At 39.3% G+C, this 23,920-nt stretch overlaps 2 protein-coding genes across 2 annotated transcripts; one reads left to right on the top strand and one right to left on the bottom strand.

Moving 5' to 3' along the window:
* Positions 1 to 7,476: 7,476 nt before the first annotated feature.
* Positions 7,477 to 9,100, bottom strand: LOC149633141 (uncharacterized). The gene is made up of 2 exons (XM_089850991.1): positions 8,502 to 9,100; positions 7,477 to 8,431 (listed from the first exon to the last, which is right to left on the bottom strand). Exons 1-2 carry the CDS (start codon positions 9,098 to 9,100, stop codon positions 7,477 to 7,479), a joined length of 1,554 nt encoding a protein of 517 aa, XP_089707117.1.
* A 6,236-nt stretch (positions 9,101 to 15,336) lies between these two features.
* Positions 15,337 to 20,775, top strand: LOC149633142 (uncharacterized). The gene is made up of 2 exons (XM_089850992.1): positions 15,337 to 15,582; positions 15,643 to 20,775. Exons 1-2 carry the CDS (start codon positions 15,337 to 15,339, stop codon positions 20,773 to 20,775), a joined length of 5,379 nt encoding a protein of 1,792 aa, XP_089707118.1.
* Positions 20,776 to 23,920: the final 3,145 nt, after the last annotated feature.

Raw genomic sequence — 23,920 nt, forward strand, 5'->3', positions numbered from 1 at the left:
TTATGGAACTCTAGTAAGTGATTTTTGTTAACCCTTTGCTTTAATGTACAGACAGACTAGAGTAAAAGTGTAGAACTGTAGGCTTCATAGATTCTCGAAGTCTTGATATGACAGGTTCATATTTATTTAGATGCAAAAAATGAGAAAGTACGACCACGACAAGTTTTCTATTTTCACTAGAATGAGCCATGAATAAATTTGACAAATTGCTAATATCACAACTACAAGGTGGGTATTGCGAGTGATGTAACAACATACTTTTAAAAGCAAATCGTTTCTAATTTAAGGGCTTTAACTCCATCGTGTAATGGCTACCGTCGATGCGAATAACCGTTTTATAGTTGTCGATGTTGGGGGATTTGGTTCGCATTCAGATGGGGGACTCTTAACTGTGCCCCATGTCCTCTTGGAAGATGAAGCATTCCAGCTTCTTAAAAATTTTATGAGACCTTTTGCAGCCGATGATCTTGAGAGCTCTCACCGAATATTCAATTATCGTTTAAGCAGAGCAAGGTGACATTTCATAATTCTCCTGATGGCAAGACTATTTTGCGCTTCGCATTCTCATTTGAAAAAAGGTTTCAATGACATTTTTTTCCCTTTTGCCAGAAGATGCAGTGAAAACGCATATGGGCTGCTGGCCACTAGGTGGAGAGTGTTTAGAAAACCAATAATGTTTAAACCAGAAACTGCTGATAAAATAGTGTAAGCGTGCGTGGTACTCCATAATTATTTAATGGAAGAAGAAAAACACATGGAAGATGAAAAAAATAATATTGCCCAGCTGACTTTGCTGACTCAGTTAGTAAGGACGGTACTCTCAAGGAAGGAAAATGGATTAAAAATTTGGAGGAAAACCCAGCTTTTGGACTTCGCAATTTAGAACCAACAGCGTCTAAAAATTTTAAATATGAAGCTAATCATGTTAGAAAAACTTTTGCGAATTACTTTTCTTCTCCGGTGGGACAAGTAAATTGGCAGTGGGAGATGAAAGGAGTGAGAAAACCGGATGTTTAAAGCTTTCTTTTGAAGCTCATTTAAGAAAAATCTTTATTTCAAAACAATATATTATGTATAAATATTATTAAAAATGTAGTTTTATAAAATTAAAATAATTTATAATATTAAAAATAAGTACGGGTCTCCACGCTGATGGGGTTCCCTTTAGCAAACGAGTTGATGAGTTTCATTACTTCTATTCGGCAATCATTTACCAAGTTTGTTGGAACTTTTCTCATAATAGTGGCCACAAAATCTCCAAATACTGCACTATCATATTCTGATGTTTTCAGTTCTCTTTATTCGGCAATTAGTAATTGCGTTGAGAAACAATAAAGGACATATTTTTTAAATTAAAACACCACATTTTTTATTGCTACAGCCTAGAGAGGTAAAAATACCGTATCTGAAAAAGACCGTAATATACCGGTAAAAATACGGTATTTGAAAATCGGTAATATACCGCGGTATTTGGTAAATGACCAGTAAATTACAGTCTCTCATCTCTACTACAACCAGTGAAACCAAACATTCTGACCTATTTAATTCGGCCATCTGGTTCAAGAAAATTTCATGAGGGTTTCGTTTTTTGAGAGATTGGGGTGCTCTCAAACACTCGCTCTCATCAGAGTTGGATCTTTTTCGTGATTTAGGCAACCCCTTCTCTTTATTTTGTCTGGATGGACCTTGTTCCTTGTCATCGTTATAGCCTTCAAAATCGCTCACAGTAAATTCTTTTCCTCCTGTCTCTATCACCTAATTCATTCAAAGAATTTAGTGCAAAATAGATAGCTACATGTTTTACAGACATTCCAGCATATACCATTTCTTCTTCGTCATTATCACTGTCTACAGGATTTGAAAAAGTGGTAGCTTCGACACTTTCCTTATTTTGATTCTTATCAAAGTTTGACGAAGTTCTGAATCATTGATATACGAGTTTATAGAAATAAAATTTCAATAATATGAGTCTTCAAAATTTCTTACTCTCTTCGAGCAAGCACATCTTTCAAAAAAAGTGGCTTGAAGTAAGCCCATTTTATCCCATCAGATTGGGTTTCGTCTAATTCTTGCCCACTTTTTGTTGTGGTGATTGCATAAAATGTATTGCAAAAATGGTCTACTAAGTTCTTCCACATCTTTTTGCAGTCGTTTCCTAAAAAAAATATAAGTTGATTTTTATGAAAAGGCTATACAAAATGTTATTAAAAAACTTACTATTCATGTCCATTTCTTTAGCCACTTCCATCAATTTCTGTTCCTTTAAATCTGTGTCCCGATAAGCGACAAGTTTTCTATTCCAAATAATATCTCTTTCTCTAATCAAATCTATTAATTTTTCTTTCGTTTCCTCCAAAGCCTTCCTATTTTCAGCTCGAATTTGTTTTAAGTTATCATTTATTGTCGTTTTCTTACTCATTTTTATAAAATATAGGTCTATTTATATTAGGCTTAACTCGGTGAAGGGTCATTCCATGTGATATGAGTCAAGTCGTTAACCATGGGTCGGCGGATTTTGATGAAATTTGGCCCAAATGATCCTGTGGCTATTGGAAAAGAGAAACCGGAATAGTTTTTAAAAAAATTTAGCGGTTTAATTTTTACGTCAAAATTTGTATCACCCCAGAAAAACGGTGTTTCTCAAAAGTCATTTTGGTACCTTTTAGAAAATCTGCAATAACTTTCTAGTTTTCTGTGCGAATTCAATCAAATTTGCATACAATACGCAATATAACCCAGGAAATTGAATAAGTGACTAAAAATTAGCGTATCTAGTTTCGTTCACGAGTTACAGAAGCATTTTTGAGAAAAAAATAAATTTTCGGGGGTCTCGTTTTTGGGCCTATGGAGAAAAACGTCCAACTCGAAAAATCTTATAAAATATCCTGAATTATAAAGCTCGAAGAGACCTTTCTAACGGTGTATTCATATATTAGAGTATTTTGTTCCTTATAGTCTAAATATTTAATTTAAATAAACACAAAATTTTCTTCAAAATATAAAATATTTATTTGCTTTAATGGTAAAATACGTTTTGATAAGAGCATGAAACATTTTTTGAACTTGCTTAGGGCAATTATCATCTAGTTTATAGTATCTTCTAGAATTGCTAGAAGCCTGTGGCTCGGGTAATTCGCATATAACATTATTAAGTGGGACTAGTTAAAGCGCTCGTCAGTTGTCTTAGGCCATGTGAGCAAATTCGTCTGTGAGTCCCTCACCATAAATTTCAGCATGAAATCGCTTTCATCCTTAAAGGAGGCCAGCACAAGGGCAACGTACCACTATTGGTCGTTTTTATAATTCGAGAAACAATCCGAGTCGTAATTTGGTTTATTTTAATATAACTGATGGAAAAAGCTTATACATTTGAAACTTTTCGGAGAGCTTACTACGCGTCTTCTTTCGTTCGTTTTTACGTTGCCTATGACCATATTTTTCTATATTTCTTTAAAATTTCCGTACCCTAACAATAGGTAGTCTTTGCCTGTAGATATAAATCACAAATATTTCATAGGTGAAGTTACCCTTCTTGGAAAAAATTCTATTTCTGTTCGTCATTTTATGGTCAGACATTTAAAGTATTTTAACGTTAATAATTTGAAGTAAATTTTATAAACCTTTCATTACAAATCAATATTACACTTTTTTAAAACAATAAACAAATTTTAAACTTTCTTAAAAAGTATGTCATGTCGCGACAGTCGTAAACAGCAACATATTGTCCCACTGATATATCCAAAAAAGCAATAGTGTTTTTATCGTCATTTATCCCAATAAAAAATTTTGTGCTGCAAGTATCTGATGATACGCGGTACATTTCAATTTGAAGTTGAATTTCTTCTTTAGAAACCCAAAAAAAATCTAATCCGTTTTATATTTTCTTTCGACCACTCAAAACATTTATTCGACGTGGCTATTTGTTCTGTAATGGCAATTGCAGAGAAGCTCTGGCTACAATGCGTTTTGGCGTACGTCCTATGCCGTCGCAAGCACTCTTGCCATGGCTGGTAGCTAAAAAGTTCCATTCTGCTGTTATTCCGAAATGAATTTCGTGGTGACATAAATTAATATAATTTATCCGATTTTTATACTGTGAGCTTGCATCATCGCTAAGGTAATTAACACTATTGCTTATTTGGATATATCAGTGGGACAATATGTTGCTGCTATTTACGATTAAGAGTTGTACGTTGCCCTTGTGCTGGCCTCCTTTAAGGATGAAAGCGATTTCATGCTGAAATTTATGGTGAGGGACTCACAGACGAATTTGCTCACATGGCCTAAGACAACTGACGAGCGCTTTAACTAGTCCCACTTAATAATGTTATATGCGAATTACCCGAGCCACAGGCTTCTAGCAATTCTAGAAGATACTATAAACTAGATGATGATTGCCTTAAGCAAGTTCAAAACATGTTTCATGCTCTTATCAAAACGTAATTTACCATTAAAGCAAATAAATATTTTATATTTTGATGAAAATTTTGTGTTTATTTAAATTAAATATTTAGACTATAAGGAACAAAATACTCCAATATATGAATACACCGTTAGAAAGGTCTCTTCGAGCTTTATAATTCAGGATATTTTATAAGATTTTTCGAGTTGGACGTTTTTCTCCATAGGCCCAAAAACGAGACCCCCGAAAATTTATTTTTTCTCAAAAATGCTTCTGTAACTCGTGAACGAAACTAGATACGCTAATCTTTAGTCGCTTATTCAATTTCCTGGGTTATATTACGTATTGTATGCAAATTTGATTGAATTCGCACAGAAAACTAGAAAGTTATTGCAGATTTTCTAAAAGGTACCAAAATGACTTTTGAGAAACACCGTTTTTCTGGGGTGATACAAATTTTGACGTAAAAATTAAACCGCTAAATTTTTTTAAAAACTATTCCGGTTTCTCTTTTCCAATAGCCACAGGATCATTTGTGCCAAATTTCATCAAAATCAGCCGACCCGTGGTTAACGACTTGACTCATATCACATGGAATGACCCTGAACTGAAAATTACAACTTTTTAGTCTCGTGCTCACGCGCTTATTGAATCTCCCACCAATGGTTTCGGCGCTCCTATTGGCTTGGTAGAATATGACGTCATTAACCATGCGAGAGAGAAAAAAAACGAAGCGAGAACATCTACTTGAATTTGATCGGAGCGGGTAGCGATTTTTCCCCCTCCTCGCCGCTTTTACCCGCTCTCGCTAAAAATATCGCTTTTATGAAAACGTTCGCTCCTGTAGCGGGCGCGAGAATTTTTAGTTTTTTCTCGCACCCGCTTGATTTTTACCCTCAACACGCGCCTTTGAAAACCCCCTTAAAGAGAATTCGAGGGGCTAGTCTCTTGGCAATTTTAAAAGTGAGTCGAGGGGCTAGCTAAAATGTGTCATCATGAGTTGAACCGCAAAAAGGCGTGCATGAAAAATTCGTGCGAGATACCGATTTCCGAATGAAGTTGTAGGCAAGTTGACGGTAAGGTCCGAGCATGAGGAATTTTAATGTTTGGGGGTAAAATGTTCGCAAAACTAGGGCGTTAACTCGTAAAAAAGTATTATAGAATTGAAAAATTTTATGCAATGACTCAAGGTAATGAAAAAGGACAAGGAAAGAGTATATCGAGTTATACTGTTGAGAAAAACGAAAAACATTTGAAATATTACCGTATAATACGCGATTAGCCTCGGCCACAACCGTATGAGATCGACGGAGCGCCTGGAGCAGCCGGATTTCTTGTGATGTCGTACGCGTATACGAACACTAAGCCTTTTTGGGTCGAATTGCATTATTCCGCCATTTTTATCAATATGCAAGTTTCCTCCCTACTTGAACAAACCTTTCTTAAAACCAATGATTTTAGGGCTGTTCTTTAATAACTGGTGCAACTAGAAAACTATGAAGCCAACATACTAACGAAGATAATAGTATGGACTGTGTTCAGATCTATGCAACATTGCACTAACAATAGTATTTGGACTTAACGTTAACAAAGTTAATTTTGTCTGTTTTTCATCGAATAAAATAAAAATGTGGGGAATATTTTTGGATAATTCGAGACAGAATGTAATTCTGTAGCTAGTAAAGACAATTTTAACTCAATATTACGATCATTTTGGTTAATTATTGCATTTCAAAATGAATTTGATCCTAACTTAGCTAGACCAAAATGGATATATATACTAAGCCAAATCATCTCCACGGCACCGAGCTTAGTATCCTAAGCTTGAGCAGGTAAATCCTGCTGCCTCGAAATCGAGGCTTTAACGGTCTGGAGTGGACCGAAAGTTAATTACACACTTCAATTATGCCTACATTTAAGATTAATGGAATAGTCAGATTTCATTACATGGTCTCTTTTATTTCAGGGTTATTGAGTCATACACATTTTTACACATTAAAGAAAGTGAAAAAACCCGTCATCTCCACATCGTAAAACTTCACGGCGCCACAAATACTCGCATAGGTGCAAGTCCAAGTCCTTGGTTTGAACACCTCGACAAATACTTCTTTTCAATATAAAGTAATAGTCAATAATGTAGTACTATCGCGGCGATTATCCGGACATAATTCGATGCGGAACCTTCCTCCACGGCGTTCGCTTCCAGTTTGAAGCTCTATCATCCCAACTACCCATTGTCCGTCAACTAATTTACGGCCTCGATGGTACTTCATTTTGCCAATTTTGGTTTCGTCTATCTCTACCACCAAACCCTCACCCCCAATTTGGTATTCCTCCACCATCATTTTATCTATTGTCCTAATAGTTAGCTGCTACCTTTTCCAAAATATTCTCCTATTAATTAGTTGCCACCTTTTCCAAAATATTCTCCTATTAATTAGTTGCCACCTTTTCCAAAATATTCTCCTATTAATTAGTTGCCACCTTTTCCAAAATATTATCCTGTTAATTAGTTGCCACCTTTACCAAAATATTCTCCTATTAATTAGCTGCCACCTTTTCCAAAACATTCTTAAATGTGTATGATCCTAATAACCCTGAAATAAAAGAGGTCATGTAATGAAATCTGAATATTCCATTAATCTTAAATGTAGGCATAATTTAAGTGTGTAATTAACTTTCGGTCCACGCCAGACCGTTAAAGCCTCGATTTCGAGGCAGCAGGATTTACCTGCTCCTAGCTTAGGATACTGAGCTCGGTGCCGTGGAGATGATTTGGCTTAGTATATATATCCATTTTGGTCTAGCGAAGATAGGATCAAAACACATTTTGAATTGAAATAAATTAACCAAAATTATCGTAATATTGAGATAAAATTGTCTTTACTGGCTACAGAATTACACTCTGCCTCGAATTATCAAAAAATATTCCCCACAGTTTCATTTTTTTCGATGGAAAACAGACAAAATTAACTATGTGCAAATACTATTGTTAGTACAATGTTGCATAGATCTGAACACAGTCCATACTATTATCTACGTAACCATTTTAGCTGCATAATTTTCTAGTTGCCCTAGTTACTAAAGAAACCCCAATTATGTTTGAGATATTGGGCCAGACGAGCTCCGATTACTGCTCCCATTAATTCGAGCCGTTTCAAGGTGATTCTTTGTAGCGGGGCGACTCTAGTCTTGGCGGCGATAATTGATATGCTTATTTCTCCGTCTTCTCTTACATAGCGGATGTATGAAACGGCGGCGTAAACGTGCTCACTGGCATCACAGAAAATATGGACTTCTTTTTCTTCCACTTGAGAAACGCTGAGCCCATTGTAATAATGTCGAGGAATTGCTAGTCTATTCAGCAGTGATAGTTCCAAACACCAGTCCTCGAATCTTCTTGTCGGTTCGATTGGTAACGGATCATCCCACTGTACGCCCAACTGCCAAAGTTCTTGAAAGAGTGTCTTCATCCTGACTGTGAATGGCGCAATAAATCCCACTGGATCGAATATTCTCGAGACGCATTGAAGAACGCTTCTCTTGGTGTTTTGGCGTGTGGTGATGAATTCCAGTAATGGTCGTAAATTGAAGATTAAGGTGTCCATTTTCGGATTCCAGGTCAATCCTAAGACCTTTTGTGTTTCTTCTGATGTCTTCGGTCCAAGCGTAGTTAGAGTTTTTAAATCTACGCATTCGCCATCCCATCTCGACTGAAGTTGACTTGAATTCGTTCGCCATTTTCTGATATTCATCCCAGCAGTTTTCATTAGGTTTTTCGTATCCACTGATATCGCATAGGCAGTTTCTTCTTCCGATGCTCCAGATATTAAGTCATCTACGTAAAGACTGTTCTTGATCAATTCGCAAAGGTCGGCCTTTTCATCTTGATGTTTCTTCAGATGGTGTTGGATCGTTGCTGATAACAGAAAAGGACTCGACGTCACTCCAAACGGTACTCTCGTAATTCGCCATACTTCATAATTATCTTGTCTAGGATCGTCCTTCCATAAGAATCGGACGGCATCTCTATTTGAGAAGGATCGACAGCAGTTCTGGATTTAGATTCGGCCCTGATGAGAGACAGTCCTTAAGGGACAGCTTTCCCTTGTCACTGGACGATGCGTCGTAGACTACACGCAACTTGGTGGTATCGTGATCGGCTCTGATGACTGCTTGATGCGGCAAGTAGTAAGTAGGGTTGTTGCTGTTCCGTTCTGGTGAATTAACTCTTTCGATGACGCCTTGCTCCCTTTGTTCGTTTATAACATCCTTGTATTGAGTATGTAATACGGGGTTTGCTCTGAATCTGGACATCAGACGGTCTGTTCGTTTGGCAACCTCCGTGAGATTATCTCTCTTTTCATTCCATGGCAGACAAACTTCATATCTGTTGTTTATGTATTGGATCGACTTTTCGAATTCTGATTTGATACTGTCATCTGTGATATCGTTGTTTCCATTGTCCGTAACTCCCATGGCATCGAGTTCCCAGAAAGCTTGGATCTGTCTTGATAACTGACTTTCGTTATTGATGGCTATGGTCATTATGCTCATCATATTTTTTCCAACTGATGTCGTCGAAATTGATGGTCCATGCATCACCCATAAAAAGATTGTTTCAACAGTTCGTAGCTTAGAATCCAACGGCTCGGTCTTGCCAGTTACTACCGTCCAATAGTTGTCAGCAACAATCATCACTCCAATATCGCCTTGACCATCAAACCCTTGACCTTCTTCGTCCGCAATTTCTAGTCCTTTCTCTCGTAAGTGACTATTGGTATCTCTGCATGGAATAGCGATGAGAGAGCTTCAGATGTTGGGTGATGCCATGGCTTCTATTTCGACCTTCCTTGTTGGATCTCTGATGTTCTCCAAGGTAATCTTCACAACTCTTCTGACTAAGGATGTTGGTTTATCTTCCTCGAAGCCGTACGATGATATCGTTTCTTCTCGCATGAAAGGTAATTGCAAGTGACGAGATAATGCTTGATTGACGAACGTCCCTTGAGCTGCACCATCAAGTAGACATCGGACTCTTCTACTCTGACCCTTGGCGCCATATATTTTCACTTGGGCTGTTTGCAGCAACACTGTTCTTACAGCTGGAGATGTCATTACTGTCGAAAGGCTGGAGATTTGTCTTGAGATTACTTCTGACGATGAACATTCGTTTTCCTTGTTGGCGGTACGTTCATCTGTTCATAGACTTTGGTGATGTTTCCTGTTGCATCTTTTGCACACTTCAAGTTTTGATTTCTCCCAACAGCTTCTCGCAGAGTGTCTGGTCTTGAGGCATATGAAACATCGTCTCTCCTTCTGAACAAGTTGTAGCTTCTCTTCGATTGGTTTGCTACAGGACTCTGGGGTGTGGCCTGGATCTTGACAATATAGGCATTTTATAACAGTACCAGCACTCAGTACCGCCGTTGATGCGAGTCTCCCTTGTCCCTCATTGTTTAGATTCTGCCATGGTTTTGACTTGTTCTTCCCCAGGAATGCCCTTGAACTCGATTCTCTGTTGTTTGGCGTGTCGTCTTCTTGGAATTCTTGAACTTGTTCTCTTGACTCCACCTCGTCACGTAAATAGCCCACTAAATCCATTACGTTCCATTTTTGACCTTTCTACGACCGTGAGAATGGCAACATGATGTCTTGTGGTATACGCTGCTTCAAGACTGTTTGTAGTAGTTGTCCATAAGACTCTGATCCAACTTTCAGCGCTTTCAAACTGCGAATTTCGATTTCCAATGTGTCGTAGAGCCGTCGAAGTCCATTAACGTGGCTCGATTTTCTTACGGCCTCTAGTTTCAAAACGTTCCCCATATGCCGATCTACTATATCTCCCTAATCTCCAAATCTTCCCTTGAGAATAGTTATCGCTTCGTCATAAGTCGCTTCAGTGACAGCAAGGCCTTGGATAGATCTGGCTGCTGACCCTTCTAGGTAAGACTGCAGGTACGTGAACTTCTCTACATTGCTGAACCCTTGGTTGTCGTGTACTGCAACTTTGTACTGGCTCCAGAAAGCTGTCCACTTGGTATAGGGTGCTGTCGGTTAGCTGTGGCATAGGGGCTAGCCACCACCCCTCTATGCATTGTAAAGGCGTTAGATAAGTGGCAATAAGTCGCAAGATGACTTGGTCCAATTAGCTAGCTGAACTTAATTCTCGCCGTTAAACTTTGCAATTGTTAACTTGGGTAACCTCACTGAAACTGGTCTCGCTATTTCTGTGTCATCGCTACTTGCGCTACTTGTTCTTGACCGAGTTCGCCTGACTCGTGTCTCTCGACTCTCTTCGATCTTTAGCTCGATGCGTGTCCTGCTCTCGCTAATCTTGTCCATGAGTTCCAGTGATTCTTGAACATCCTGTCATAACCAGCTTGCACCGTCTGTAGGTCTTGAATCTCGTGGTCGGCTTCTTGTAAGCACCCTTGCTTTTGCACTAGACGGTTCAATGAAATTCGCAACTTCACCGCATCAACTGGGTCGGCCTTCAATTCGTCGCTGGACTTCTTGATGAGATTTGTAATTGACGTCTTCAGAGTTCCACGTTTTCTCTTAAGTTTTTCCAATGGATCCATACTAGCAGTTTACTTCCGGATTTTTTGTTACCACAGATTATTCCCGGATTTTCGGCACCATTAATTTGTTGAATATATCGTTGCGGTAATTAAATTCTAATTATAATAAACTGATAGCGGCTAACTTATAAGTAACTTCAACTGGAGTTAAATATTATAAAAACTTTATTTGTCACGAGAACTCTTATGACATAGTCAATAATTATCAAAAGGAAACATTTAAGCCTTAATCGTACAACTGTGCGGTGAACTAATTGAATACTGACAGCTTACTGATAACTGATTTTCTATGGTAGCGTTTACAGTTTATATACAGAAGATAAAAAACTAAATCTATATTTTTTATGCCCGAATAGCGATCAATTTACCTTTACGATATTTTTTACATTATTTAATTTTTTAGATTTAAAAATGTTTAAAATCACTTTGGCAGATCGAATAGTCTATATATTATACATCGCGGCTCTCCATTTAAGCCACTACTGTCGCTAGCGCAAGGCGCTTATTTTCACAGCCTGCTTGATTAAAAAATGGTCTTGGTATGGACCAAGACAGAAAAAACCCGCCTTATCATAACCAAATCCAGTTACAGCGCATGTAAATGAAAGAAGTGTTCTCTGAACCTTTTTTTCTCAAATGCCTCCATTTGAGATTCTCTTCTTGGTGTCGTTTTGGTTTCAGATTTAAGAATGAAGACGATCCAATTCGGGTGTGATAGTCTACCAAAAGAACCAAGCTATTCCGCTACTACAATAGCTAGGAAACCGTTTAAACCGCGAAGAATGGGGATGGGTTCGCGATCCCGAATCCTAAGTCCCATTCACGCCACTCAAGAACAACGATTAATACTCATTATCAGTAACTGCGGAACCTCTTGTGTAAAGGACTGTGGATGTAGACGATCCGAATTGGTTTGCTCAGCATTGCGGGGACATTGTCGCTGTACTAGCTGTGATGGGTCAGAGCAAAAGGGCTTCTTGTGGCGGTGGGGGCCAAAATTCGGTGTTACAGTTCGGGAGTTGCTTGGGTTCGCCCTTGGTTCAGACCGTCCTTGCCCCGTTCCCTGAAGCTTTGCTCGGCCGCTTCGCCCCCTCCCATGTTGTGCCTTAATTGGCTCACCCCGCTATTGGCAACCCTCTGAGGATCGCGGATACATTGTTTCGGTCGTTTGGCACTGATGTTCTTGAAGGGAAATCCTTCGTCCTCTAGCCTCCTGCTGCCTTCCTGTCACCGACCACCTTCTGGCTGGGTTTGCCGCTGACGGTGTCCAGCTTCTCACCTACCCAAGGTGCGTTTGTCGGGGCCGCTGGCCGATCCCGTGTGCCCTGACGGCGTTTCCGTAGGTTAAATTTGGAATATGATGAGCCCCAGCTAGGTGCTGCGCCCAATCATGCAATTATTGTGAAAAACATCTTCCGGCTGACGAGATGAATATGAACGAACTGTTAGAGATTTGTCTTGAATATAATCCTTAATAACACGAGAATGTATAAACCCTCATACCCTAATCAACATGTTGAGAATTACAGCTTTGATTAACTTTTCTTTCTTTCAGAATTTAGGGTAATAATTTTCAAAGGGTCATTTTTAAAGATGGCGTCGATAATATAGACTTGGAGATGGCTCTTTGTTGGTGTTTATTACGTTAATGAAAATCATCTACTCAATATAGGAATTTCGAAAAGATTTATATGTTTGAAATATATTTAGTATTTCCAGCTGTAATTTTACAAGATGGCGCCTAAACTATCAGTAGCACGTCTTCAATATTCAATAATGATGTTTAGACGGTCTTCAATATAATTATTACCAATTTTCATAATTTATGAGTAATATACTGTATCTAAATGACATTCTCGGCGGCCATTCTCCAACATGGCGGACAAACTATGTGATGAATGGCTTCAATATTTTACTATGAGGTTTACACAGCTCTGATTATAATATCTATAAATTTTCATAATTTTCCAATAACATGGTGAAATATACTGTACCTAGCATTAACGGCGGCCATTTTCCAATATGGCGACCAAACTATCGAAATTTTTTTTCTATGATGCTCATGCGGTCCCAGTCATAATGTGTACCAATTTTAATAATTTTTGAAGAAGAACGTGGAATTCATTGTAGCTGGCATTCCCGGCGGCCATTTTCCAAGGTGGCAGCGAAAGCTCGCGCTCTCTAGCAGGGGAATTTTAGTATATTTTTTGTTGGGTCGAAAATAACACATGTACCAATTTTCATCTTTATGTTCAAATGTTCTACGTCAAACCCTAAAAGTCCTGGGCTATAATATAAACATAATCACTAACGTTTATACTAAATGAAAGTTAAAAGAAAAAACCATATTTCATAACTCACTAGAATCATATTTTTTGTGTATTTTGTCTTATTAAATATTATAAATAGACTTTCATTTATTGACATTGACGATATATGGTTAATATTTAAAATCTTATACACGCTTTAAGAGAACTTGTTTCTGGTATTTATTTTGAATCTCGCCTGAAAGCAAATATTTTCTTACAATATCAGATAGAACGCCAAGTTTAATTGATCCGGACATGATTGATACTTAAGTATATGTCATTCAAAAAGACTTCGGCTTTAAAGATTTCACTAGATACTTTATTCACACAGTATTAAGGTATGTAGTACAATCGCTACTGCCGACTTTGTAGCGCACCAAAAGTAGGGTGCAAACCTTCGCCTCCAACCACTTTCATGCTGCTCTGGGAAAAAGTTTTCACAATTTATGGGCTTTAAAAATAAAAACATTTAGTAATCGCAAATGCCTCTAGTAACGTGGATGTGTTAGTAACAAACGAACAGAATTAAAGTGACCCAATATTAGTATAGGCTTTGCTACTATTTTTATGGCATGCCGTCTGGACTCGTAAGACGCATCTAAAATGGTCGCCGCCGAAGGTTTCCAACCTTTATTATTTAATATGTTTCAGGTTTGTGGTTTGAGTTGCGCTCGAAGTTCCAGAGCTTTATTTTCAATTACAATTTTAAATATAGCCTTCTATGTTTGTACAAGGTCTAAGCTAACAAAATACTTCTTTGCACTTCATGATAAACCATGTTTAAATAAAACTTTATGCCAAAACGACAACTCCGATATGTTTATGCCTATATATATATTATACAGTTTTCGATCGAATTATAAGTAACGAAATTAAATATAAGTTTTTCATTTCGAGCATTTTAATTATATTTGATTTTGGAATCTTTGTAATTTGCTAAAAAATGATCTTTTTAAATTTGTTAATTTGCAAAGGAATCTATATTTACTTCTAAGCATTGTATCAATATTTCACATTTGATTTCTTTTGCATTTTTTTATAATTACACGAAAGATTATATCACATAAAATATAGTGTCACAATTTGGTTCACCAGGTGCTACATCTATTAAAGTTTCAAAAATATGACGTAGGTTGGAGAAAATCATATTTTACATAGAAACACCTAGAAATACCATTGAAAAGACATACTTTTGTTTTGTTACAAATGAGAAAACAGGCAACCGGGAAAACGCCAATTTTAACTTTATCCATTAATATTGCTTATCATCAAACAAAACCTTGATGATTGTTGAAAAATAATTTTAAGTTATATATTCATATGTTAGTTTCTTAAATATTCATGTAAGATTTTTGACTATTCATAAGTGTTTTCAACTTGGGCCTTAAGCCTACAGAAAAATCTTGTTTTCGCTTTTACCTTTGTACGGGCTTTACCCCTTTTTTGTTTGCGAAGAAGCGAGGACGCTGGCTACGTCACCAAAAACCCAGCGCGCCTCTCGTTTTCGTACTACTGGTGGCCAGAGTGGAATATTTTGAGATTTTTTGTATAAAAGGGCCAACAACCCTTTATTAGTTGCTCTTTCTCCTTTTTGCGACCTGGAATGCGGACCACGGAACTTTCTCTCCTTACCGTGACTATGCCCCACGTGGGCCCCTTTAGAGAAAGTTCCCCAGTTAGAGCCACGCCACTCTGGACCATCTTTGAGTAGATAAGTTTTGTTTTGTTTTCTTTTGTTTTATTTTATGACTTAGTTGCAATTAAAGTTAAATCAGTTTTCCCATTTTTCATATTTAATTTAGTCAGTTTAGTTTTTATTTAAGACCTTCTTCACACGTAGATTCAAAATCGAACCTAGAATACCTATTTTTCAGTCGGTAGGCATTCTTTTATAGCTCTCCCAAATCAGCCGAGAATTAATTCACTTTAGTTCTCCCATCTTTGAACATTCCGTCACATTTTATGGTGCCGAAACCCGGGAATCGCGTGTGATCAGTGCAAATTTGTTTAAATAGAGACTTTCGCGGACTAAATTAACAATATGGCGACATCAGCAACCCCTTTAGTGGCACACAAAAGAAAGCGCAAAGTTTTCCGCGCGGCAGTTACGAGAATAATCGGTTCTATCAAGAACCACCTTAACGAGGAACCTTTAGACGAAGAGACATTAGTAATTAGCTTACAACAGCTAACCATCAAGGGCGAAGAACTAGCAGAATTAGACAACATGATAGAGCCATTGGTTCTTGAGTTAGATGAAGAAAATTACGAGATAGAAATAGAGGAAGTACAAAAATAGCGAGCAGCAATTCTAGAATTTAAGACTAGGGTAGAATTCCATACAAAGGAAATGAACAAAGAACGACGTAGCCGTAGAAACTCGGTAGTATCGCAGGCCGATTCGACGGCGTCCGAAAGATTCGAGGAGCCGACCGGCGGGGAGATAGCCCGTGGACGAATCGAACGCGAGCCGACCTTTAATGGTGGAGAGAGACAAGGCGAAAGGCCAGCTAGGTGGGCCCCATCAGTCAGGCTACCAAAATTAGAAATTAAACGATTTTCCGGGGACATTATGGAATGGCAGAATTTTTGGAGCGTGTATGAGACAACGATCCACCTTAACCCACAATTAGATAACATTGAGAAGTTCAGTTATCTCAAATCGTACTTAGAAGGCGAAGCTGCCCTATCTATTAAAGGACTAACAAATACGGTACCAAATTACGAGACAGCCATTAGGAATTTGAAAAACCGTTACGGGCAGGAAGACGTAATCATCGATAACCACATGTACAATTTAATAAATTTAACACCAGTTAGGAAGGCACATGATGTAAGCGCCCTTAGAAAACTACACGACACTTGTGAAATCGAAATACGTAGTTTAGAGTCAGTTGGAATCGCGCTAGATACCTTCGGTGCCCTTTTATGCCCAGTTTTGATAAAGCTAGTCCCAAAAGAAACGGCATTGATGTTTACGAGAATGATAGGACCTCAAAACAAGTGGACGGCACGTGACTTTTTAAATTTCCTCAGCCGAGAAATAGCCAGTATGGAAAGAGCTTTCACGTCCCAAACAACCACGATGGCAAACGAACGAGCCCCCCCAGATAGGCTTAGCTCAAGATCGGGGTTCGCGAGAGAACCGAAGCACCCCTCAACCGCGGCAGCCCTAAACACGGTCGTTTCGGATAGAATATGCATCTTTTGCGAAAAATCCTCCCATAGCACGAATGAATGCAAACATTTTACCCCCGAGGAAAGAAGAGACATTATTCAAAGAAAAAGAAGATGCTTCATTTGTTTACGCGAGCATCACCGGGCTAAGTTCTGTAGAGCCAGAATAAAGAACTGTAAAAAGTGTAACAAAAGACACCACCACACGTTGTGTTTTGAAGGCCAAGAAAATAGCGGTAGCTTAGCGAGAGAGAGGGCGCGCGAAGAAACAAGTCGAGAGAATCCCCCACCCCCACCTGTAGAAAATACGGCAGCATTGTCAACAATAACGCACGAAAACCAGAGAGGGGAAATATTCTTGAAAACCGCTCAAGCTTTAGTGAAAGGAGGGGGGAGTAACCGTTACCGTTGCCTCTTGGACGGGGCGAGCCATCGCACCTTTATAAACGCTGAACTCTCGAGAAAATTACAGCTGCCAGTAGTAGGCGAAGAAACCCTCGAGATTTTCCCCTTTGAGAGCGAGACTCCCATTTATTCGACTAGAAGAAAGATTCAAGTAGATATGATTAGCATTCATGACCCGAAGGTCACCGTTAGAGTCATCGCATTAGAAACCCCCGAGGTCAATGGCGCCGTATTCGCAGTTCCTAGCCAGATAATAGCGAAAGAAATGAATAGGAGAGGTCTACTCATGGCAGATGACCCCAAAGTTAATGAAGAAATTAGATACAGGTCTTCAATTGACATCATGATAGGGGCAGACTACTTTTGGGAAGTTGTAACAGGCAGAACAGAAATGCTAGGAAAATCTTTAGCCGCTATGGAAACCCGACTGGGTTGGGTGGTACACGGAAGAACCGCTACACGAGGTCCAGCCACTATTAGCGTTAACTCAGTAGCCGTAATGTTAGCCACAGTTCCGGAATTAGACCCAGTGTCAGAGCAATTACAAAGTTTTTGGGATATTGAAACCCTAGGGATTAATGACTCGAGAAAAGAGTCCCTTTCTGAGAATGAAGTACTAGAGCAATTAGAATCCATGATAGAATTCCAGGACGGGCGATATAAGATAGGTTTCCCATGGAACGAGAAGAAATCTGAATTAGGGGACAACCTAGCTAACGCCAAGACTAGAACAATGAGACTGCTATCTAAGTTAGAACAAGAACCACTTCTGTTAAACGAATATAACAAAGTTATTAAAGACCAACTGCAAGAAGGCGTCATAGAGCTCGTGCCAGAGAACGAAGATAGAGACACAGGAAAGGCTTATTTTTACCTCCCCCACCGTCACATTCTACGAGAATCAAGTTCGACCCCCCTTAGAGTAGTACACGATGCGTCGTCGCACCCAGCTGGGCGACCATCCCTTAACGATTGCATGGAATCAGGGCCGAATTTGAACGCGGAAATTATAGACATTCTCCTTCGCTTCAGAGAAAAAGAGATCGCGTTTACAGCCGATATACAAGAGGCTTTTCTGCAAATCGCGCTGAAAGAAGAAGATCAAGACTGCGTTCGGTTCTTATGGATAAATGTTAACGAAGTAGAAACGCCATTCAAACTCCGTACCTACCGGATTAAACGAGTCCCTTTCGGGGTAACCGCGAGCCCCTGCCTATTGGCGTTCACTGTAAGACACCACGTCAAAAAATATGAAGAAGCCAAGCCACAAGTCAAGCGATTGATAGACCAACAGCTATATGTTGACGATCTATTGGGAGGCGAAGATGACGTAGAGAAAGCACTCGAGTTATCGAAAAGCACAGCGGATGTCCTGCTAGAGGGAGGGATGCACCTCCGAAAATGGAACACTAATTCTGTTGAATTAAGGGAATTATGGCAGCAGAACGGCCTACAGCAGCAAAACTTGGAGAACGACACCCCTCTGAAGATTTTGGGGAAGTCTTGGGACGCTGGTAAAGACCTCCTTAATTATGATTCACAGCCACTTTTGCAGTATTTTAGCAGTCCCACAATGACCAAGAGGGGACTCATCCAGGCCGTAGCGAGGATGTATGACCCCTTGGGTCTACTCGCCCCTTACACAATACGAGGCAAGATGATGTTCCAAGTACTGTGGGAACGAGGATTAACATGGGACGACGAGCTTCCTCAAGACCTGGCCTCCCAATTTGACAGTTGGTGTGAAGAATTGACGGACATAAAAGAATTGAAGATTCCGCGTTTCTACTACAGAGAAGCCAGCACCAAGGAGATCATCTCAAGACAACTGCACTGTTTCGTAGATGCTAGCGAGAAAGCGTACGCCGCTACCGTTTACCTACGTTACGAAGATTCCGCGGGGAAAGTTACCACGTGCCTCGTCACCTCTAAAACCCGAGTCGCACCCATTAAGAAGTTAACCATCCCTCGCTTGGAACTCATGGCCGCCGTCATTGGTGCACGTTTAGTCACCCACGTAAGCAAAACACTTACTAATAAGCCCACTAGCATACATCTTTGGTCCGACTCGACCATCACGTTGCAATGGATCAAGGGATCCTCCTCAAGATGGAAGCCGTTTGTCAGCAACCGCGTCCGAGAAATTCAAGAGCTGACAGACCCGCAATTATGGAAGCATTGCAGGGGAGACCACAATCCGGCGGACCTCCCTTCCAGAGGTATCAAGATGAGGGAGCTGGTAGAAAGCAAGCTATGGTGGTTTGGACCCCCATGGCTCCGTCAAGAGTATGAAAATCAGGCCGAGCCCCTAGACTTAAGAGAAACCCCAAGCGAGGCCCTGGAGGAAGAGAGGAGAAGCGTCTCGAAAAATGCCATTGCCATACTAGTAGCTAGTGAGGGAACAGAAGATACACTCTTGGACCTTAACCGATTCAGCAATCACTCAAGGTTGAATCGTACAGTTGCATGGGTTCACCGTTTCATCCACAACTGCAGAAACCCTCAGAACCGTAAGAAAGGCGAACTGTCAGCGGAGGAGATATCACAAGCAGAGCACACCCTCATCAAGAACGCCCAAGGGAATAGTTTTCCCGAAGAAGTGGCTTCCCTTAAAAAGGGTGACAGAATATCAGTTAATTCGAAAATCTACACGTTAAGCCCCTTTTTAGATCCGTACGGATTACTTCGCATAGGCGGACGATTAGACCAAACCAAATTCTCCTACGAGGAGAAGCATCCTTGGCTTCTGTCATCGAAACATCAGCTGTCAGAACTCATCGTTCGAGGAGTCCACAACCGAATCATGCACGGAGGTGCAAACGAAACAATAGTAGAGTTACGAGAACGTTTTTGGATACCGAAGGCCCGTCAGTTGGTAAAGAAAACTATTAACAATTGTAACAAGTGCAAGAGATTTCGCGCCAAACCCTCGGTAGCAACCATGGCTTCTCTTCCGGCAGACCGTGTCACGAGAACACCGCCCTTCGAAACGTGCGGATTAGATTACGCGGGTCCGCTATATACCAAGTCGGGAACAAAAAGTTATATAGCCCTTTTTACGTGCGCGGTAACCCGCGCAGTTCACCTCGAATTAGTTTCAGATTTAACTACCGAAAACTTTTTATTAGCATTTAGACGTTTTATTTCGCGTCGCGGAATCGTGCGCCACGTGTTTTCTGACAACGCGAAAACATTCAAGCGCGCCAATGAAGATTTAAAAATTCTCGCGAAAACGGTCAGAAGTCCAGAAGTACAAAATTTCGCGGCGGAGCATAGGATAAAATGGACTTTCATAACGGAGCGAGCCCCCTGGGTAGGAGGCTTTTGGGAACGTATGGTTAAATCGACGAAAAACGCGCTACGCAAAGTGCTCGGTACATCGCGTCTGACATACGAGGAAATAGAAACCGTTTTAACAGAAGCGGAAGCCATAGTCAATTCGCGACCGCTGTCATTTGTCTATAACGAAGCCGATGAGCCCGCGCCGCTTACGCCAGCGCACTTTCTAGTTGGAGGAAGGTTGACGTCTTTACCTTCGCAATCATTTCCAACTAGCGTAATCCAACCATCTACGAGAAAAGATCTGACGAAACGCCTTAAGTACCGCCAGACCTTATTGGATCAATTCTGGAGAAGATGGAAGGCCGATTACCTTTTGGACCTTCGGTCAGCGCACCACCAAACCAAGGACAGACCAACGAGAACCCTAAAAGATGGAGATGTTGTTCTCATAGAGGAACCTCGCACGCCTAGGCTTCTATGGAAGCTAGCAAGAGTAAAGGAAGCCCAGATGGGTCGGGACGGCCAAGTACGATCCTGCCTACTTAAATTACCAGATGGAACAGAGATGCGCAGACCAATCAAGCTTCTATATTTTCTTGAACTCGACGAACATTAATAACTAAGTACTCTAATGAACATTTTAATTTGAACTAAACTAGTTCAAGGCGGGGAGTTTGTGTTGAGAAATAATTTTAAGTTATATATTCATATGTTAGTTTCTTAAATATTTATGTAAGATTTTTGACTATTCATAAGTGTTTTCAACTTGGGCCTTAAGCCTACAGAAAAATCTTGTTTTCGCTTTTACCTTTGTACGGGCTTTACCCCTTTTTTGTTTGCGAAGAAGCGAGGACGCTGGCTACGTCACCAAAAACCCAGCGCGCCTCTCGTTTTCGTACTACTGGTGGCCAGAGTGGAATATTTTGAGATTTTTGTATAAAAGGGCCAACAACCCTTTATTAGTTGCTCTTTCTCCTTTTTGCGACCTGGAATGCGGACCACGGAACTTTCTCTCCTTACCGTGACTATGCCCCACGTGGGCCCCTTTAGAGAAAGTTCCCCAGTTAGAGCCACGCCACTCTGGACCATCTTTGAGTAGATAAGTTTTGTTTTGTTTTCTTTTGTTTTATTTTATGACTTAGTTGCAATTAAAGTTAAATCAGTTTTCCCATTTTTCATATTTAATTTAGTCAGTTTAGTTTTTATTTAAGACCTTCTTCACACGTAGATTCAAAATCGAACCTAGAATACCTATTTTTCAGTCGGTAGGCATTCTTTTATAGCTCTCCCAAATCAGCCGAGAATTAATTCACTTTAGTTCTCCCATCTTTGAACATTCCGTCACAATGATTGAGTTGAATTTAACCTTTTTATCGATTGAACAAGTGCAGAAACGTTGGTGTAACAGGAACGTCACTTGGGTGTCAACATGGAATTTTTACTTCTCTTATTATTTCAAAATATAATGTTTAGAAAATTTATTTACTTATTGGTACCTTTTTTCCTAGGGCCTTTTTTATTCCTCCCATTTTATTATCATTGGTGTTCACATTTGGGTCCCTCGTTCAATACTTTGGGTCAGGGTGTTTACATCTACCAGTGACTGTTCAGATTTGGGGTTTTCTAAGGGTTTGGGAAAAATGATATTGTGGAAAATTTTGAAGTGTTAAAAAGCTGAAAACACACTGCATTGTGTCCAAAGGGTTTGAAGGGGAGGTAAACGTCATCTTTCCTCGAGATTATTAAAGCATTCGTTTTCAATACTGAATTTCGAGCTACACTAACTTCTAAATCGTCGACTTTAGTTACAGTTAGAGAATTTCCCGCTTAGTGGTCGGCGTTTGGACAAGATAATCCACAGAATTTTGGTTAATCAGTTATTCATGAATAATAATCAGATAATTATTCGTGATTACATTGCATTAATCATAGATTTCCCGTGGATAATTTCAAATTATGATAAAGATAAAACAAACAGATATGAGACGCGAGGAAGGAGGAGCAGGCGGTTTAAAAGTTTTTGACGCTTCCCCTCACAGTCAATCAGATATTTGTGTGGGGTCTATGTCCTCTTAAAAATTCCAAGTAGTAAATCTAAGTATTCCTGGACAAATATATAAGGGGAAAATTCGAAAAGCAAGCACTGTCTTGCCACTCTACTATTATAAATATTTAGAGGTTAGGATGATTTTTATCACAAGTAAATTCACTATTTTCATTTTCAAGTGTAGGTCTGTACACACATGCTTTAAAAATATAAAGTTTCACAAAGATAATTGTTACTGTCGTTAGATGATCTAATCGATAGGCAACTATAATCATGATCGGATCATTATCTTTCCCTAACACAAACTTTATTAAGTAGACTTTTAGGCCATTGATTGCCAACTACGCACATGATGCTACTTAAATAGAAGTTGGGAAACCAAAATACTATCTCTCTGAGGCGAGTGGAGGTCTAACCGCAAACTTCTCTGCCTATGCAGGGTTTTTCTGAAAAGTCTATCAAAAATTAGGGGTGATGTTCTTCGAGCCATTTTGTTCTATGGCATTTTGCCATCCGAGCCACTGTCATCAAGTTATAATTTGAATGCTTTATGGATGACTCCTTAATTAAATTAACATTGTCTTTTAATTTTATAAAGAAATTTAAGGGGTAATCCGTCAATAACTCCAATCTTAACTTTGAAAACCGTGAATAAATGCCATAGAACATTTTCGACTCAAGATGGCCCAAAGAACATCACCCTTAATCTCTGATAGACTTTTCAGAAACACACTATATATGTAATTATTTTTCTTTATTGAAAATCAACTGCAGAAGTTAAATTAATTAATTATACAAAGCTCTCTTTACATTGGTGTGTAAGCACTATCCTCGAATTATACTTTCACGATACCCTGAGCCAGTGTCATTGTTAATGTTTGATCATTCTGGAACCGATTTATCTCAAGCCGCACTGAAATAGTGGAACCTCCTCCTAAGTTGAAACCCGATTATTGTTGTTTTCATGACAGTTGGTTCCATGAAAATACCTAAAACTACTCATTTTTATGTGTGTTTAACCTCAGAATAACATTAATTTGGGGTTAATTAATCAGATTGAACCGTTGAGTCTCTACAAATAGGACAGGAAAAACAAAATTTAATTCAGCTCTTGTCGGAAATTTAGTGTTTTCTTTTCAGTCCACTAAGAACAGATCAGTCATCAATATCAGGAAAGACATTAAGCAAAACTTTCAGATTTAAGTTAAAATATCAAGAAATGAACTCATGATTTCGACATGGTTAGCATCATAAAAAATGGGTTAAACATTAAACAATCTTAATAGTTGCACAGATTATAAATCTTTAAAAATTTGGAAATAAAATGTCTTGGTTATCGGCGACTTATATTTCAAGTTTTTATTTCAAAGCTGTTTACGCGTATATTCGAAATATTTAACGCTATTTCTTCTACCTTGTTTCATGTTAGTGAGGAGTGCAAAGTTTGAGAAAAAATATTGAACATTCCACTCTCTTTTCATATGTTATAACGCCAATGCATATGAACCAATCCATTGCAGTTACAAGGAAATCAAAGCCCGTGATTCAACTGAAATATATATCCAGCTCCATTTCTCTGAGAGCTTGCTCTACCCTTGAATTCTTCCGCGCATACCAGATTTCAGCGAAAAAGATAAAAATGGACAGTATGTTTAAAACCGCGAATAGTATAAACATGATGCTGATATCATGAAAGGACGTCTTCGAGAATACC

Source organism: Phalangium opilio, unplaced genomic scaffold, assembly GCF_054372755.1.
Source record: "Phalangium opilio isolate 3A_F unplaced genomic scaffold, DU_Popi_V2 ptg000098l_1, whole genome shotgun sequence".
In the NCBI taxonomy this organism is placed as follows: Eukaryota; Metazoa; Arthropoda; class Arachnida; order Opiliones; family Phalangiidae; genus Phalangium; species Phalangium opilio.

Coding starts and splice junctions, on each gene's coding strand:
- LOC149633141 (XM_089850991.1), bottom strand. CDS start 9,100: ATGATTGTTGCTGACAACTATTGGACGGTAGTAACTGGCAAGACCGAG. Junction 8,432..8,501: donor TCCAGTGACAAGGGAAAGCT/GTCCCTTAAGGA, acceptor CTTCTCAAATAG/AGATGCCGTCCGATTCTTAT.
- LOC149633142 (XM_089850992.1), top strand. CDS start 15,337: ATGGCGACATCAGCAACCCCTTTAGTGGCACACAAAAGAAAGCGCAAA. Junction 15,583..15,642: donor ACGAGATAGAAATAGAGGAA/GTACAAAAATAG, acceptor TTCCATACAAAG/GAAATGAACAAAGAACGACG.